Source organism: Nelumbo lutea, chromosome 6, assembly GCF_056320005.1.
Source record: "Nelumbo lutea isolate HS-2025 chromosome 6, American lotus-T2T, whole genome shotgun sequence".
Lineage (NCBI taxonomy): Eukaryota > Viridiplantae > Streptophyta > Magnoliopsida > Proteales > Nelumbonaceae > Nelumbo > Nelumbo lutea.
The window spans coordinates 66,784,485-66,804,120 of record NC_142689.1 but is presented as its reverse complement, the minus strand read 5'-3'; the positions used below and the strand labels follow the sequence as shown (position 1 = coordinate 66,804,120).

Genomic DNA, 19,636 nt, shown 5'->3' with positions numbered 1-19,636 from the left:
TTCAAAAAAGAGATTGTAAGGGTTTGAGGCAATGATTCATATGAAGAGAAGATTTGAAAAAATAAACATTTTTGTTAAAAGTAATTTCATGGGCATTTTGGACATTTTCATGCCTTTTTTTTAAGAAAATCAATTCTACCAAAGATGTCTACTTGCAACTATGTCAAAAAGTTCAGGAGAGGTGATTGCAATTACCAAACTTTAGGAAAGGTTTCAACAACAACCAAAAGCTTTAGGGGAGGTTTCAACAATTAACCTTTATTTTATTTTTAATAAAGAATGCATTTTGAGTATGCTTGGGGTGGATTGGGCCATTCTAAAGCTACATGAAGCCTTTGCCTCAAGCCAAACATGAGTTTAGGTTAAACTGGAAATTTCAGGAGTAAGCCCAGACTAGAACACGAGAATCCAAAATCCAACCTGTTTTAATATGTGGGCTAAGCTTAGGGGTGTCAAAAGTATTTGAAAATTCGATTTCGAATTCGAGATTCAACATAATTGAATCGAATTCGAATATCTAACCGGTTGAATTTGGTTATCCTATTCATACTAAATAGCTAATTGGATTCGGATTCAGATATGACCTTATTCGATTTGACAAATATCCGAATTCAATCAATTATTTAATTCTTATATATAATATATAAAATTTTTAAATGTTTTATATAATTTATATATAATAATTATATTATATAAATAATTTATATATTTATATACTTTATATAAATAAAATATTTATTTTATATATTTATTAATTACCTAAAATAATTAATTAATCGAATTCGAATCAAATCAAATATTCAAATATTTAATCGAATTTGAATTTAATTATTAATTTTCAATATTCATCAAATATCGAATCAAATTCGAATATTAGATTTTTTTAATTGGATTCAAATTCGGATATTACCTGATCAAATCCGAATTCAATCCGTTTACACCCTAGCTGAGCTCACCCATATTACAGTCTCTTAAAAACGACCATGTATTTATTTTATCATGTTCATGAATGGAGTTTGTTCACTTATTTAATCATGAGCCAAATTCTAAGTCTTCGCTTCAACACCAAAAAAGGCAAATGCTATTGGTAAATTTTACCTTAAATTCAGTATTAGGTTGTCCACTTGTGACTTAAGCCCCCATAAATTCTGAGGCAGAGGTTTAGCTTTACGGTGACTTCACCGTAGAATCATGCAAGAAAACCATCAATACTTCAATAGAACAGAGTCTGACATTTAAGTAAGGGGTTGTTTGATTAGTGTTTCTAAGCAGATCTTTCAATAGCCCCATTGACAATAAGACCATTGTACTTTTGGGGTTTTGTTTTTAAAGACCAAAACCGTTTGGTTCGCATTCTGGCCTATCGGGCAGTTATAAACAGTTTTTTTTTCGGTATTTAACACAATACATTAATAACTCACAGAGATAATTGGTAATTGCAGGATTCCAATCCACATATCTTCGAATCTTTCGATCTATGCAATATCGAATGAAAAAATCCATTTCTTGAAATGATCTTTTGAAATTCCCATAGAGTGAAAGATGCATAAAAAAATGCCCCAAACAGCACCTAAATTTTCGTTGTTTATTATCAAGGGAGAACAATAAAAGAAAGTAAGGTCACTAACTTTTCTCCACACTCTTCATGTTTGACATTGTCGACCACGAATTAACCAAGCGCTAACTGCCATCATCCGATCAGAACAGATTAGACAGAGGAAAGGGAGAAGTGGCTACAGCAGATAACCAGTCATTATCATTCCTGCACTCAATCCTCTTCTAAAGCAAGTAAAAAACACCACACGCAACACCCATCAAAGCATAATCACACGCAACCAAGAACTCAGCGTACACAATTAATTAAGACCCTACCTATATATATTCCCACTTAGCTTTCCCAATTTCCTTCATCCCCGAAATATAAAACGTTATTACAATTTACAAACCATAAGCCAAAATGGCTGTTCTCAGCTGTGCTGCCGTAGCTCTGCCCTCATTCACAAGGCTGAGGGCCGATGCAACTCCTAAAACCGGTGGCGCTGCGAAGGTGGCCGTCTCGCCCACCCCTGTGGCTGTGGTCGGTGCCAGGGCTTCGCTAAAGAAGGTTGGAGCGGCGGTTGTTGCCACCACTCTTGGCACAATCCTTGCTACCAATGCCTTGGCGACCGACGTCCTACTTGGCGGGTCGTCGGGGTTGATGCCCAGCAACTTCGCCGCGAGCCCCAGAGAGATGGTGTTCGACAAAGATGCAGGGGTGTCTCATAATGTGGTGTTCGAGGACAGTCTCCTCCATAAGGAAGGTAACTACACTGTCAACTCTGCCTCTTTTGATCATCACAAATTATAGTGTTAGAGCGAGGGCCGAGGTAGTGAGTTGAGAAATTAAAATAGACAAGACTACAAGTACAGGGCTATCAGAGAATAATCGGAAAAAAAAATGGCTATCATTGTTCGGCAGCCTCTGCTGTCTACAAGACTACAAGTACAGGGCTCTCCTTGCCTGACAGCCCTTTTACTGTATATCAGTAAAGTGGCATGATTGAATGAACACACGTTCACGAGAAGAGAGCCCTATAAGCAGTAGAGGCTGTGAAAAGAATTGGCTGAGGTGCTCGCTCTTGCTATCATAATTGTTGCTCCTTTTGAACTCAAGGTGTTTGTGATTTTGCTCCAACCATTTTGCTTCATTTCTTGGACATGTGAGGAGTCTCTTTGCATTAAGCCCATCAATATCTTCTTTCTAGTGGGGTCTTTGTAGTGCATAGGCCATGTGTTTCCAGAATTTACAGATACAACCCAAAATTGATTAATCCCCACATTATCCTATCCCCATTAAGATTCAACTTGAAGTACATTGATTGATTATAAAAGAAACCCTGGGGGCTCTGCTCCTGCAAAAGCAGGGCCATTCTCTAGTAAGCTGCTGTATGCGGTGTTAAGCTAGTTATTCATTCCCTAGTGCAGTTGATGTAGTCAAGGATTAAAATTTGGTAACATATTAGGGTGTTTCGAGGTTTGACCTGTTTGCAGGCAGATCAAAATTTTGATACGATATATTCCATATTGGGCGTATCATATCGTATCTTTTGAGCAGGTGTTTGGAGAATCCTCTCTTGGGTAGATGTTTTTAGTACCGATAGACCTCTGTATATTGATACTTTGAACCTTAGTTTCAGGGTAAATGGGCTTAAACTCATCCTCTTCAAGCTTCAACCAGTTTGAAAAAACTGACAAAAAGTAAAAGGTGGTTAAAGATACCTCCCCATCGGCCTGAATCCATACTCAAAACCTTGGATGTGGTATAGTTGAACAGAGAACAAAATCAGAACACCATGCATTCTTATTTTTTTAATTTTGCATTCTAAATCTGTTCCACTAGAGGGATATTAAAAGGTACAACGCCATATTGCAAAAATGCAGAATCAGGTCGTCCGCGTGGGAGGCCATACAACATGATTTTCCATCCACCAACTGGTCTCTGTGTCCTGAGAAAGTCTCTGACGGAGCCACTACAGCTAGGTTCTTGTGCTGAATCGGAACCCTGGAAGTATTCACCACAACAGAATTTGTTTCTCAAGGGAACATACTTTTGCATGCAAGCTGATGGATTGGGCAAACCAGCCAAGCTTGGAATCATATGCACTGATCCTGGCTCGAATTGGGATGTGATATCAGACGGTAATATGCATCTTTCATCGAATCTCGTCGACGGTACTGCTGTGTGCTTGGATGTTGACTCTAACAACAACATTGTCACCAATTCATGCAAATACTCGAGCGAGGATCATACTCTTGATTCCGCAAGCCAGTGGTTTGAAATTGTTAGAAACTTGAAAACTCAACTCCCTCTACCAGTGAGAAATTCTCCATTGAATCCACTTCATCCGGAAGAGCAAATTCAACCGGAGAGAGATGTTCGACATGGGGAAGAAGGGTTAAGCAACCAGTAATTACGTCTCTGATTCGTTATGTTAGAGTGCCTTCCCTTGTAGGTTTGTACAATTATGTTACGTAAGGAGAATAAACAATATATATATATATATATATATATATATGTTAGCTTTCTTGTACATGTAAAAGCTCTGATGTCTGCTTGTACATAATCTGATGTCAATTACTGTTTTTTATTTCATTTTATTTTCCATAATAGGAAAATTAATGTAATCTCCTTTTGTGTCCTCCATTCAGACACCCTCTTTCTCTCTCTTTCTTTCTTAATTGATAACGAATAATTAGATTTTTTCCATTAATATGTGGATGTATGAAAAAATGACAATTATAGTGGTGTTTGGTGGTCTTTGGTGTGTCTTCTGGCTTGTGGGAGGTTCAAAAGACCAAAAATTGGTCTTTTCCCATTTGATATCGTGTAGACCGAAAGATCCTAAGATCAACACACAGAAAGATCAAAAAATCCAACTTAGGAAGCTTCGAATGGTTAAATTGGGCCGTGTCCTCCGTGGCCCGTGCGGGGCATGGCATGATCATACGGATTGTGCTGGGCCTAGGATTTCAGGTCCATGGGCCAGCACGACACAACACAACTGTGTGCTGTGTTGCCTGTGACCTGCCTGCCAACACAGCCCAGTACATGGCATGGTTCAACCCGGCCCATATATATATATATATATATATATTACATGATAATATAAAATATATAACATATTAATACAAGGTTTTAAAAATCGATCCGGAAATGGAATCATTCTAGCTACCAGTTTCCGGGTCAATGATTCAACTGTATGGGTCAAACGGTTCGGACGGTTTGTATATTAGGGTTAGGGCAAATATTTTATATGAGATTTGGAAAAGGAGAACTGGATTGGAGAAGAGATGTCAGCTGAGAAAGAAAAAAAAAAGGAAGAAGAAAAGAAAGAAAGAGAGAAAGGAAGGAGAAAGGAAAAAAAGAAAAGAAGAGAAAGGAAAAGGAGGGAAGAAGAAAAAAGAGGAGGATGGTTCGACGTCATTGGCGACGACAACAGCGAAGCGGTAGCAACACAGATCTAAGATCTGAGTTCTTGGATCTCAAATATTAGATTGTCTACAACCTCTTCTTCTTCTTCTTCTTCTTCTTCTTCTTCTTCTTCCACAGATCTGACACACGAACTTAGATCTGAGTGTGTGTTTCTCTACATCTTTATACAATGAACCGCTGTCCGGGTCAAACGAGTTGATGGTTCGACCGCCTAGGTCAGTGGTTTTCTAACAAAGTCAACGGTTTTTTACCCAAGAACGGGTTAGGGTTGAAATGGAACCGGTTGCTTAGACGGTTTTCGGGCCAAACGGTCTGACCGTCTGTGTCAACGACAGTTAAAAAACATTGTATTAATATATATATTTTCCAATTTTATTATTGCATATATTAACAATTGTATACATCAAAATTCATATTAAATAAAAATTTAGGATTTTTTTAATTTTTTTGTCTATATTATTAATTTACTTTAATTTTTTATTATTTTTTCAAGTTTTTAAGAAAATATAACTCTCATGGCTTGATCAGTCCGCATCTTGGCCTAGACTAAGGCTTGGCCTGCGGACCAACCTGACCAGTAGCACGCCATGGCCATGGCCGTGCTGTGCCTGCCCAATTTACACCTCTAAAAATAGCCTTCCTAGCTGTTTTTAATAGTATAGTAACCACAACACGAATCGAACAGTATTGGTCTTTAAAAGATAAAGACCCCAAAAGCATAATATGTCTAGGGATGCAAATCGATTGAGTCATGATCTGATCCGAGATTCAATCCTATTTGGTCAAATTCAGATCTTTGAATCGGATCGGATTGGATTAAGATCACCCCTTATCCAATTCGAGAAGATCAGATCCAATATATGTTATATATATTTATAAATATAAATATATGTTATTTATTTATAAATATACTATTTATATTATATTTTTATAAATTTGTTATATTATTTATTTTTTATAAAAACATGTACAAGCCAGATCAGTGATTAAATCAAATCCAAAAATCCAACTTACTGATATGATTTGAATTCAAATTGAGGCCTATCAAATCTGATCAGATCTTCGGATTGGATCCAATCCGATATGAACAGTGTCAAATCAGATTCTAATATACCCTGATTTGAATCCGAGCTGATCCATTTGCATCCCTAAATACGTCTTCGTGTCTACTAGGCTGTTTGGAGGATCTACCTACAAAGACTTGCCATACAGCCCCGAATTGGGCTCTTGGTTCTATCTTTAGATCTTATGGATTCATGGCCTCCGAGGACACAATGGAAACCAGTCGAGCAACAGAATCAAAGGTTGATCCTGTAATTCCTCATTTCCTATTAAAAACAGAACCATGCGAGACAAGCCCGAAACTTTCAAGAACAGCTTCTTTGCCTTTCTCTTTTTATTAATTCCTGAAATTTAGAATTCTTGGTGCTCTTGATTAGTCATATTACAAATTACAGAGGAAGGTAATAAAAGAAAGATAGAAGTTGACTTATTCTTCTGTACAAGTGCAAAAGTATGACTACAAGATGGCACATCGGTCTTAACTCTCGTCTCTCTGTGACAAGTTACTGACTTTAGAAGTCCCTTCCCTTCATCAAGGAGGAAATGGCTGGAGCTATGTGGTTAGAGCATCCGGAAGAGATGTGTAGTCACCGAGTACCTTGCCACCAACATCTGGGAAATTTTCATGTCCAGGCAAAGGGCTTACCTTCCCATCAGCTTCCACCAGGATCGGATACTTGAGAAGGTGGCCACACAATGGTGTCACCTCCTCAGCTGTGAACTTCTTCCAGTTATCCTCAGCTATACCATTCACTGTCCTTACACATTCCAATCTCTGAGGCTCCAAGAAGCTTTCATTGACCACACCAAGGTGCTCTGCCCACAAGGACATCCTATATCCATATACCTGCACACATAACCTACATAGTTTGATCTTTTTGCTTGGATTACCACAACTTTGGCAACAAAACTACAAGAAAACAAAACTGCTGGCTGCAGTTCCATTGATCCCTAACCAACAACCCATGCATGTGACCTAGATTGTTAACCTGAACTGCTTTGCTTTGACTGGCTGGGCAACATCTTAGATTCCCTAGAAAGTGAAATATGCTTAACTGAAAACCATGTATAAACATTACTAACCTGGCCATGTGGGTGTTTCTTCTTCACAGCCCATGTGTGATGGGGCTGATATGCACCCATAGCTATCTCAGTGTCCCTTGCACCAGACATAGATCGTTCGTTGATATTGGCTGACCCTAAAATGACATATTCGTCATCTACTATCATTCCCTTGGCATGTACATAAATCATAAATCGCCTGTTTTTTTGGGCAGCTGATGCCTGAAAGAATAGTTTTGGATTTAACCAAGTCAAATTTGTTGCTAGTGTAAATAACAAAGTCATGCTTATATCATTCTAGCAACTCATCCACTTTGGCATTAATATTCAGAAAAACAAAAAGAAAGTAATTAGGATGGCACATTTAATGGATAGCAAGATAGCATTTTGTTTTCTTTTATTTGATAACAGTTAAGTAATACTGATTTTGAGAATTCACACAAACCTAGGGCAGCTAAGTAGTTTATATCAAGGTCAAGGGCAATATCCTGACGCTCTATGTTAAAATGGATTCAGGTGTTGTCATGTGGGTGTGGGTGCAGGTATGCATCTGGGAGTTGCATTCATCTCACTGTCAATGTGTTAGGATAATGAAACTTTGCCAATATGTATGCCAACTAGGACATGGTAGACTGAACATGAGATATATATTTTCCAACTAAGCAAACAATTATAAAGACCTTGCAGCAAAAGATGACAATTAAAGAACTTTAACATGCAACAAAAGAAGCATTGACAAAGGATGCAATAAAGAACTTTAAAAATGACAAAGAACAAATAAGAGGACAATAGGATGTATCTGGTCCTGTCTTGTATAACAAAATGCAGATTTAATCCCTCATGGTGAAGGGTTGGGGTTGAAGATGGAGACATGCTGAAGACGTGCAGGAGAATTTTTTTCCCTTATGTTTCCAAATTTCTACTCCATGAAATGCAGATTGAATCCTGTAGCTAGTCACATGGTGAAGGGCTGAGGTTGAAGAAGATGACATGCTGAAGACGTGCAAGAGAATCTTTTCCCTTTTGGTAAAGGCAAGTCAAATATCTTTAAAGTAGCAACAAGAAAAAGTCAAATGTCTTTATAAAGAATTCTTTTAAGGAATATTAGCTATTAGAAAGTGGAGACCATGTTACAGCTTATTTTAGGACGTTTTATTTCTAATTTAAATAAATAATTCATTTTGGTAGCTTAGGCCTATAGCTTTTTGTTAGGATCTAGCATGCAAAAATAGTTTTTTTCCCGTTTCACACATATGGCCAAAAGAAATTGGGTTTGACATTTTTACATGGAAGGACATGTCAGGATGAGTGAATATGAATTACTAAGTAGTAGCATACTAAAACTAAGATGCATCACCAAAGATCAGACGATAGGTGTGATATTGCAACTAAGTGGATAATTGGAATTTGCAGGCATGTAGCATTGTCTTGTCGTATAATTACCGCACCACCATTAGTGGATGGACTAATTGATTCAGGTATGTCCTTAGGTATTTGTTCCCTATTACCCAGACAATAGAAATTCAGGTAGTCTTGAGGATGTGAATTCTCAAGCTGCATGGATTTTAGTTCCTTAGCAACAACTTCATACATCATTTGCATTGTCTGACCCTGCAAAAGCAAAGAAGCAAAAAGTCAAAACTACTTTCAAATCAGGTTTTATACTCATGTTTGATTTCTATACAAGTTCCTGATAAATTCATGTAAAAATATATCAAAGACACACACACACCAACCATATTTAAGGTTTAAAATGAACCATATCGGTATCATACTATCATCATTCTGAAAATGCAAATATAATTGTTTTTCTTTCATTTTTTGATGGATAGTGTGAAGGTCTCAGTTAATACATAACCTTTCAACAGAAAAAGTGAAAATCTCAAGCTGACAAGTAAAATGCAGGTTTGAGTCTTGAGCAGCTACTTTGTGCCACAAAAGCCAAATATTAGGCCCATATCCATTTCACCCCTCCCAAGACCCTAGATAGCTAGGATCGAATTTGGGTAATGGTACTCTTTAATGTGAAAACTTCATTAAACCAAAAATAAGACGGGAAAAGTATAACTATAAATGGCCGATGGAAACATACCCCAAGAAGACAGACAAGTTCACAACAAAACAAACTAGTGTTAACTGTAGTATCCTAACATAACTCAGACCTATTTACACCATTCCTTGCTAGGTTTTTTGGTAAAGAATTGGCCAATCTTGATGACATGGCATACAAAGAGGATGATATTCATTGTTATTTATGAGTTATTCAAACTTAAACCGAAAATCAAAAGAGGCCTCTTCAAGTCCATCGCTCTACTTGTGGCTTAAATAATTTCGCTTCGTTTTGGTATTGTTATTCGATTACCTATGTAGTAAGATCAAGATTAGGCAATTTGGAGGTCAAGTCAGTGAATTAGGGCCAATTTAAGGATAATTCAAGATTTTGTATTGTTTTTTGGTTATGTTGAGTTTTCTGAATTAGAATTTTATTATTTTTATTGTTTTGGTAGGTATTGGTTTTAGAAACAAACTTGTAATGTATCAAAATATAAACGTCAGAAGGTTGTTTAGGAGTTCTAGTAGATTCTAAGACATTCCAGCTATAGGTAGTGCTGGAAAGTACTTAAGAGCCATTAGATTAGGGATAAGCCTATATGAGGTCCACAATGTTGCTAAAAGGATTTATTCAAGAACTCCATTGTGAATGATATTTGGTCATCAACATTAAACACCTGGTATAATTTTGTAAACAAGTAAAGTTGTGGATTGAATCATTTAATAGTTGACAAATCACATTACCTGCCAATAGAGAATTTCTTGCACAGATGCATCAGTAGGGAAACCCTCAGGCCACATTGGTATTACAATATACACTGCAAATCTCTCCTTAACTCTTATTTTGCTAGCAATTTTCAGTGCCAACTCCATTGGTATTAGATTATCAGCACCTGATAAGACCAAGAACACTAAACTTGAGAAATTTAAGATGCCAACTCCATGGGTGATTTCTGTTGGTCATTCATAAGTTAAGCTTTTATGGGCAGGCATTTATTTTGAACTCTTGTATTCAGTTCCAGCCCTTGGATTGGAGCCTCACCAAACAAAGCAAGGGAAAAAAACCCTAGATTGCAACATAAGCAACCTTAAAATGAAAATACAAAATCCAAGAAAACTGAAATATCTTTGAGAAAGGAATCTTTTTTGGTGCCCAAGCCCATGCAAGCATGTCCAACACCATTCTCCCTCAAAGAATTGGGTCTGCTTGAGTGGGTTTACTTGTAGCTCATGCTAAAAGAATCATAAGCTTATATCTGGAGCATAAACCTTTAGTCCTTTTGATTGGATAGCATTGCAATATTTGCTGAACCAATCAAGCTATATAATTTAACAAGAAAACGAACAAAGATTGTAAGCACGGATTGGGACATAAGATGCACCATTACAATATAAGTTCAGTGGAAGAGAGTCTCTCCTGTAAGTGATGATACTTCAAAGTATATGAACTGTGTAATCCATATAGAAGAAGTTTCTACGAACCTGCATTTTTGTAAGATGGCCATCCATATGATGATCCAAGAAAATATTGATTTTCAATATATATGAAGTGCTGGGCAGATCTGATTGCTTGGACATATCCTGTTTGAATGCTCTTATCTATCACCAAGTTTTTCTCACAGATAAGTTTCTGCAATAGAATGTTACAAATTACACTTCACCCAAATTTCCTTTTCGCAATGAAAATTGAATAAAGAACAGGTTTCAATGTAAAATCTTAGTCAATTACTTTGAAAACCCACCATAACCCTATTCAATAATGGTTTAATAGATATACCTGGTCATGAGCTAATTGAACATCTTTGGTAGGAAACCCTTTTACCGATCCAGAGTCAATAGATCGAAAAACCTGCCAAAGAAGAGAAAGTCAACCAAGGCTCGTAAATGCAAACCAATGAAATTAAATAAAGTAGTGTCACTATAGCAAGGAATTTGCACCATCCAAATCCAACCTGAACATGCCAGTTTTCAGCATCATCTTCCTTAGAAACCCACAAGATAGGATCATCATTTGCAATATATGGGGATGGGCTAAGTATCCACGAAATTCTTTCCAATTTTATCAAAGCATCATCATCCCAACGAGAAACCCTTTTGAAACGTTTTCCAAATTCTGTCCATTTTGTTGCTTTCATCCAGCGCTGCTCAAAGTTTTTAAGCACATCATATGCAGCAGGGCCTTCAATTTTGCAGTGCAAATCATGCCATGGTTGCCTTGGACCCTTAGTTTCTGCCTATTATTGAGATAGCCAAAAGACAAATGATCCAGATGATAAAAACTATTGGAATGAGATTATCATCAAATATTAAACTGTATAAACCAAGAAGTTCAAGACCAACTGTCCGCATACACTATAATGGTAAATATAAAGTTCTAGATGGTGAATTGCACTTTCATAGAAAGGCATGGTATTTTAGTATTGATAAGATAATACACACAATTCAAATCTTTTTTTCCTAGAAACACTATTAACAGGCGACTGGTATAATGTACCCCCAATGTTTTCAAACATGGAGGTGTGATGCAAGGTGTTCCACTATCTGGTGGTGTGAGGCATAGTTCAGAACGCAAGAAGTGTAAACCCTCCAGAGCACAAGGAGGTTTTTCTTCTTTCCTTTTGGTGAAAACTGACTTGTATTAATAATGAGGATGCATAACCCAGAACCCAGCCCGGGCTCAGGCTATAGGCCTTAAGCCCAGCCTGTAGTCACCCCTACCCCTAAATAGGTTGGATGTCATATTTTCACTAAAGAATTATATAAGTTAAAGTTTTTTGTGTTAACAATGTATAATATCAGTCATTTTAATTCATTTTATTATAATATATAATATTCAATCATTTTAGTTTATTTTACTTATACTATTCAATATCTGACTGCGATCTGAATCCAATTAAAATCTGATAGAAATCTAACAGTTGAAGTTCAATTAAATCTGAATATAAACGAATCAAATTTGGATCTACGTATGTCCTATTCAATCTGATCCATTTGCAGCGCTGGTTAAATGAAAGTCCAAAAATAGGAAAAATGAATTGATCTACTCACAGGAAATGTTGGGTTATGATAATCATCCCGAAACACAGTGTCAAGATCACTAAACAGTCGATGCTCAGGTGTGTCATAGCGACCAACACAAAGATCAAGACCTCCTATAAAAGCAGTTATCTTTCGGTTATTTCCAGATGCCTGTGTATCCACCAGAACACATTTCTGATGATGTGTAAAAAGGGTCCCAACAACCTGGATGCAGACATTACAAAGTAATTGCAGCAAAAAAAAAAAACAAATATTATTAAGAAGAAAAGATCATAATGTGGATATAAAATAAACAAAAGAAAACTGAACCAAATAACATAAATGAATAATGTTAACATGCACAAAAAGTCTCACTAATCATTTAACTTGTAAATACATTTGTGATTGTCCCTTACCACAAACAGACGATATACACTATTTAAACACTTATGCTGAAACAGCCCCACAAGATGCATTTTGAAAGTCCGGCATCTGTTAGAAGTTAGCTATTCTTTTTGATAGGTAAGGCAAGAATTTTTTACGACAAGAATTTGAGCTCCACATAGAAAACCACAAGCTATGGCCACTAAAACTCACATACAAGATATACATCTAGAAACCAAGAGATGAGAAAATAATCTCATGCCATTTGGTATAAAAGTAAGAGAAGTTAATATCAGATAAATCCAGAAATACAGATGAGCATAAATGTATCATGCAATGTAAACATTGAGTAGCCCTTTAAATCCAAAGTCTTGGGGGAATTATGGTCTATCATTTTTCTAGAGGTGTAACAGAACCTACAAGGATACTTGTACTTAGAGTAGGTCGGTTCCTCTCATGATTGAGGAATTCATGTGGCTGGTTTTACTTGATAAAGTCCTTGTTGTCAACAAATTGGACCATAGAGGGCTCCAAATTACTGTAGGGAACTTTGATTTAGATGTTAACTGCTCACTGATTTAGCCAACAAGGAGAATTTTGCATTGAACTGAGAACCTCAATGTAAAGCTCCCCCGGAAAGTGATAGATTTAGAAGAGATAGCCCGATCCGTGATGCCAAGACAAAGCTAGGCAACTGGGGAGTGCCTTGTCGCCTAGGAACCTAAAATGGCTTTTTTAAAATAAAAAAGGCTAAATCCTAGGATAGTTCCCTAGGTTTCATAGCAACAAGCAATCATTTTTACTAATAATCACCAGTGATCTTAATCAGATAAACATAAACTTCATATCAAAATTATCAATAGATTCCTACTCTTAAATTAACAGAATTGATAGAACAAACACTTTAGAACCAGTATTTATTACTTCTGCTGTGGCAGTGGACACAACTACCATAGTAAAATGGTCAGAAAAGATTTTCCAAGTTCCAACAAATTAATACAACTGAACAAATGGTGTAATGCCTGCCTGTTGCTTGACAATGCTAAGCTTACTGCTGGCATAACGAGGGGCCAGCACACAAATAACAGATGAATGCTTGAAAAATTTCCTAGTTTCTTCATCATGAGTTTCCATAACTCCAGCCTGCAACCAATGCCAAGCCAATATTAATATTAAGAATATGAAATGGCACCTAGTTTTAGAGAAAAATAACACTAATATTTGGTCACAATAAACTATATTATATCTGAACAATAACAGCACCAGAATTGCAAAAATAACATATAAGGGCAACATCCATGGAGAAGTTGCCAATTTGATGTAGTTGAATGACAGGGAATAAGCAGGTAAAAGAATAATAAATAATATAATAATATAATCTAAGTATACTGAGTGGCTAGACATGAGTAATCATAATTCATAAGCTCAGATAAAAATAGTTACACTCAACCAATTGCAGGGGTTTCTGAATTCAGTGTTGTGTTAAATTCATGTTTACACAGAAAGAAATTGTATGAGAAGTAACTGGAGAAAAAAACCAACAACTTAAAAAATAATTCCTTTTTTCAAACATGAAAGTGCCTACTAACTACTGGGTATAATCTTTTTTCCCTCTTCTTTGTTAGACAGTGTATGCCCTTAGTTCTAATCAGCATGATGTACATTATGACATTTATTGTAAATGAATAAAATACATATTCGATTCATGTTATTGTGGTGTGTTTTTGTGTAATACCCTTAAACTGGACACATATGAGACTCGTGTTAGTTTAGAACCTTCATAGCCGTTGGTTAGATTTGGGGAGATTTGTCCTGCCAAAGTTGACACTGATGTACCGCCAAGTTGGTTGGAGTGGCTTGTCTCAACTGCCAGGGTGAGACCTGAGGTGCATGCAATGTGGGTTTTCTTGAAACCCTGAACCAGACCAAATTCTAGTATTACCTTGGACCTTGGAAACAGATGGGCAAAACTGGAATGTAACACCTGACCTCTAGACTCGATTATGATACTGTATTAGGTGTCGGATTGGGCTATCTTTGATATGCCAATCAGTGAGATCCTTAAAGGGGGTCAAAACCTGGGTATGTTTGGATAGTTCGAGAATTCACCTGGGTGGGTGATCATGGTGACAGGATCAGCCCCTTTGTCGGACAAAGTGAATGATCGGGGAAATGCACTTTCTCTTATGGAAACCTAAACTGTCGGCAATGGATTTCAAATGTGTTTGAAATTTGGTTTTGCAAAATATATTTATATAGAGATATACTTATATATTATGGTTTCACAAATTGTTTGCAAAAGGTTTTAATTCCCGGGATCCATGTGAGTAGAGAGTGCAACACTATACCTTGCAGCCGGGGGAGAGGTCCTCTCTTGTCGGACAGTGTTTGATCATTAAGGGCTGAGAGGTTAAGTGTAAGACCATTGAGGGTTATACCTGATGGGCTAATCTTGCATCTGCCCACAATCCTTGGGCCTTCAAAAAATGGCTAGACTTAGGGGCTATTTAGTGTAAATATTCGGCCCATTAAGAGCCCATAGTGATGGACTCATGGGTTCACTGTATTCAACAGTGAATCCGGCCAGGCCTTGTAACAGAGACTAGGCTGAACCCATGTGGCTGATGTGTAGATCAATGTTAGGGTCCCACGCCATACAAAGAGAACCAAGCTAGCCAGCATTAAAAGGAAGTGAGCCTGAAAGATTAATGGGCCTAAAGCCCATTTTGAACTGGGTTAATTGGGTTAATTAAATTGGGGCGGATCTGGGTTTGGATTAGTAGATAAGGATAAGAAGATAACTCTTATCCATTTAAAGAGTCTAGATCCAAATAAAGATTTGGATTAGGGAATTCCTAATTTGATTAGGAATATGTTGATCCTAAACTGCAAATAAGATAAGGGATTATCCTTATCACTTAAAGAGTTCAGATCTAAATAAAGATTTGGATCAAAAGACTCCTAATCAGATTAGGAGGTTGTCTCTTTATGGCTATAAATAGAGAGTAGGGCAGATCTGAAAAAGACACACAGACATTACAGAATATAATTCAGTTTGACTAATTTTGCCTTCAGTTCTTTTTCTCCCTACTCTTGCTGCTCTACCCTGTTCGATCTCCAATTCTTGGAACTGACCAAGATTTGATCTTGATATTGTTTATTATTAGAAAAAAGAATTCTGAAGTTGTGCTCACTACCCCATTCGGTTCTTGTTGAAGAATCAAAAGGTTCTTGGTGAAGAACTACATGTTGATCCTACCTCATCCTAAATTGTGTCATCTTCAGTGGAAGGAGGATTTGGTACATTCTTTGGGCGTGAACATCTGCGTTGGGAGGAGCTTTTTGTGTGGATTCCATATCAAATATATCCCTCCCTAATCTTGGTTTCAGATTTGGTCAGGTTTGATTACAAGAACGAACCTTGAAAATGCAGTTTTCTAAATTGAGAATAGGATTCTCGGATGGGAGTAAAGAAATTTTTGAAATTTTGCCTAACCTTATAGGATTTGGCTATCCATATGATGGACCTTCCATCCCTTCATTCTTTTCATTTGTTTGGAGGGTCAAGGTGGCTGTTTAGATTTAGGATTGAGTCATCCCTTCAGCCAAACCTTCAGTATTCTAATGATTGACTGCTGGCCATTGATACATTGTCCATCAAGAAAAATAACTTTCAAACTATAATTTGCAACATAATTAGGTTAAATTTGACAAACAAAATGACAAGACATTGTATCTATTACATTACAGCTTCATTGCACATGTATATCAGAAGATGACAGGCAACAACGAATTTGTTTGTAGCAGAACTTTACAGTTTATAAGTGTAATGAAAGGCAGTAACCTTGTCACCTAGGCACTCCATGGTTGCCAGCTAATGCGCTGCCCATGTGCCTGCCTGAGTCTACTGCAGAAAGTCAAAGCAGATTAAGCTAGGTACATAGAGCCAAAGTTTCCTAGTATATGAATCTCCCTATAATTATCTGAAACACCCGTCCACTTTTCTAATTTTCTCTTAACCTTACCCCGACATTTTTGATACCTCCAGATATCCTGTCAGACATTTTCCATTAAAAAACTAATGGTATTTGCAAGATTATAGTGATGGTTGAGAGATGAATGAAAATTCCAAAAGAAAGGCCCACCCATTCACTAAAATCCAATTGTTGTTGGTTGAGAGATGAATGAACATAAAATAGGCAATAAAATAGGGAAGAGAAATGAACTAACATTAACTTTATCATACCAAAATAAGTTAATAGAGTAGATTAGTTGGTCAAGGTTTGTTTTGTCATTGAAAAATAGAATGGCACATGTGGACCACATGGTCACTGAGGTTGACTGATCGAAGGTATGCATGTCATTAAATAAAAAGTTAGGATAAATTTAAGAGAATGCTAGAAAAGTGAAGGGAATTTTCAGATAATAAGCCCAACTTCAATTGTAAGCAAGAAAGCTTTATTGACCGTATCAAGATTTACATAGCCAAACATAACTTTGCGTCTAAATACCCTCCAAACTCCACGGCTAAGTAAAAATGGTAATAAAGTTTCTTTCTGATTAAATGCCCATATAGAAGGCGAAAAAAGTCAGAAGCGAGAGAGACAGATTTAGGCTGTGTTTGGGAGTACTTTTTGGCCTAGACAAGTGTTTTTTTTTAAAGCGCTTTTCTAGTCTTTGTCTGATCGCCGGTTTTTCTGTTCAAAATAACTTCTTGCAAATTTGAAAAGTTAAATGAGTTTTTTTTTTCCTGCTTTTTTCTACGCGCTTTTTTAATTAATAAGCCGTTTAGTGCCTTCTTTTATCGGCGTTTGGTTTCCAGAAGCACAAACAAGCTATTCGGAGAATCACTCCCGACCAATAGCACTCAGAACTAAGGCCATATCTGATATCTATCTCGGTGCTAAGACAAGAACAGCCAGTCACCGGCATGACACAATACCAGATCCAAATTTCTCCTCAATTCTAGCTTCAATTTTCCACCGAAGCAGCAAATGGATCCAAACTAAATTTTGTAATATTAATTATAAAGATTAACAGTGATGATGGAATGAGAAAAAGAAACGATAAATTTTCTACTGAGCAATTTATGGAGAAGAGAAGAGCAGGGCAGAGACCAGAATTGGATGGAAGTCTACCAGAAAATCTGCAACCACTGGTGATAGTAAAATTTCTTACCGTATTGATGAGGATATTACTGTGAGAAGTCTTATCATCCCAAAGCAGAAGCAGCACCCGTACCCCTTCTTGCGACTTGTACTTAAGCAGCTCGCCCAGAGTCAGATCCCCACCGCTCGGCAACGGCCGGGTGGATTCTCTGACCAGCTTCACCTTATGGTAAACAGACCAACCTACGATATAGACCAAGTGATGAGCTTCCAATATCGCATGACAAATATCTCCCCAGCATTTGTTGTGACGGAAGACTTCTCCGTTCTCCAGTTTAATCTCGGGAAGCATCCCGTCGGGAACATGTGCGTCCTGGTAAAGCGTCACAGATCCTCCTTTCCTGACAGGAAAGTAAGTGTCTCGAACACCCAAATGTTTCGGGTTCGCTGCAATGCCGTGGCGATACAAAGGATTACTCTCTATGGGGGTAAATTTCATCTCGAGGTTGAGAGCCGAATTGGGCTTCGGCGGCTTCCCGGACGGTCCAATCACCGAAAACCATTCACTAATGAGCTCTCCGGACTTGATCCTCTGAGCAGGAATGGAAACAACTCCGATAACCTGAGCACCAAACATATCGTTATCCTTGACATGGAACTCGACATGAGCAGCGGGATGGGCGAGGGGGATGTTAAACTCTTCGTTCCACTGAGGGTTTTCAGAATTTGGAATAACTCGGGTACGGGCGACCGTAGCTCCGGAGAGAGAAACAGTAACATAAGAATCGCTTGTGATCATTTTCCGGTGTTCCTGGTCCCGGGGCTGCTTAGGGGCAGCCGGATGTAGGCAGGTGCCGCAAACGGTAAAGCAACGACGGCAACGCTCGAAGATTAAATCCATGTTTGGTAAGCTTCGAGCTCCGAGAATCTTCAAATCAAGGTCTCCGTGAAGGTAAATGATTTGGTCCGAAGGATTGTTGTTGGCCATTGAAGCTGAGACTTGAAGGTTCCCGTCAGAATTGGAAGCCATGAGAGCTGTGGAAGAGCTAGGGTACGTCACAGACAATCAAGATTCAAAGGAGAGCACCGAACAGCATATTACAGGAATAAAAAGCAGGTTGCAGGAATAATAGCATGTTAAATTCAACTTCTCCTAAGTTCACACTCGGGCAGCAGGGATACTCAACCGTTCCAACATATTCCAACATCGATCTGCGTCCGCACACCTCACAGGTCCCAAGATTATGTCACGGTGAGATATGCTGATACGGATGATGTTAGAAGTAACGATGGGCGGGGCCCGGGGCGGGTTTTGTCTATGTTTTAAATTCGAGTCCAGCCCTCACAGAAAGTTCCAGGGCATGAGTCCATAGAAATTTGAAAATATATATTAAATTTTTTTAAATTTAAAAATAATAAAAGATCTCATTATTATTTAAAAAAAAGAAGAGGAAAAAATGTCGTATATATATATATTTATTTATTAAATAAAATATTTTTTTTATTATTTAATATATATTATTAAGTCAGGTTCAAACGCGAGTCAAGCTCTTTTGAGAAAATTCAAGTTCAGCATGAAAAAAGGTCGGGCTATATGATATTAGAGATATGTCAAGTGTTTTCTTCAAAATTTATTGTATTTTTATATTTATTATTATTATTATTATTATTTAATTACGACATCAAGAGTTGACACATTATTTAATTATTGACTCGCTACCAAACAAGAAAAACTCAATTTTTTTATTGGTTTTAAAATTTGTATTTTATTTTTATCATCAATAAAATAATTATTTTTTATCACCTTTTTTTTCTTTACTATAGTTAATTAATATAAAATATTAGAGATATGCCCAAATGTTTTATACATAATTTATATATTATATCTTTTTATTTTTCAAAACTTTATTATTTAATTATGACTTCACACATTGATACATTTGAACTGAAAGGTTGAATTGTTGATCTACTTCCAAAT

General features: G+C 37.1%; 2 protein-coding genes across 2 annotated transcripts; one reads left to right on the top strand and one right to left on the bottom strand.

Moving 5' to 3' along the window:
- The first annotated feature begins 1,636 nt into the window (after positions 1–1,636).
- LOC148849368 (plastocyanin B, chloroplastic-like) lies at positions 1,637–4,187 on the top strand. The gene is made up of 2 exons (XM_088950824.1): positions 1,637–2,300; positions 3,421–4,187. Exons 1-2 carry the CDS (start codon positions 1,958–1,960, stop codon positions 3,948–3,950), a joined length of 873 nt encoding a protein of 290 aa, XP_088806950.1. The 5' UTR covers positions 1,637–1,957; the 3' UTR covers positions 3,951–4,187.
- Positions 4,188–6,337: 2,150 nt separating this feature from the next.
- Positions 6,338–18,949, bottom strand: PLDDELTA (phospholipase D delta). The gene is made up of 10 exons (XM_088950796.1): positions 17,729–18,949; positions 13,577–13,693; positions 12,197–12,391; positions 11,101–11,382; positions 10,926–10,997; positions 10,631–10,778; positions 9,893–10,041; positions 8,540–8,707; positions 7,118–7,318; positions 6,338–6,881 (listed from the first exon to the last, which is right to left on the bottom strand). The coding sequence occupies exons 1-10, from the start codon at positions 18,686–18,688 to the stop codon at positions 6,588–6,590; spliced, it is 2,586 nt and encodes an 861-aa protein (XP_088806922.1). The 5' UTR covers positions 18,689–18,949; the 3' UTR covers positions 6,338–6,587.
- Between the last annotated feature and the right edge of the window lie 687 nt (positions 18,950–19,636).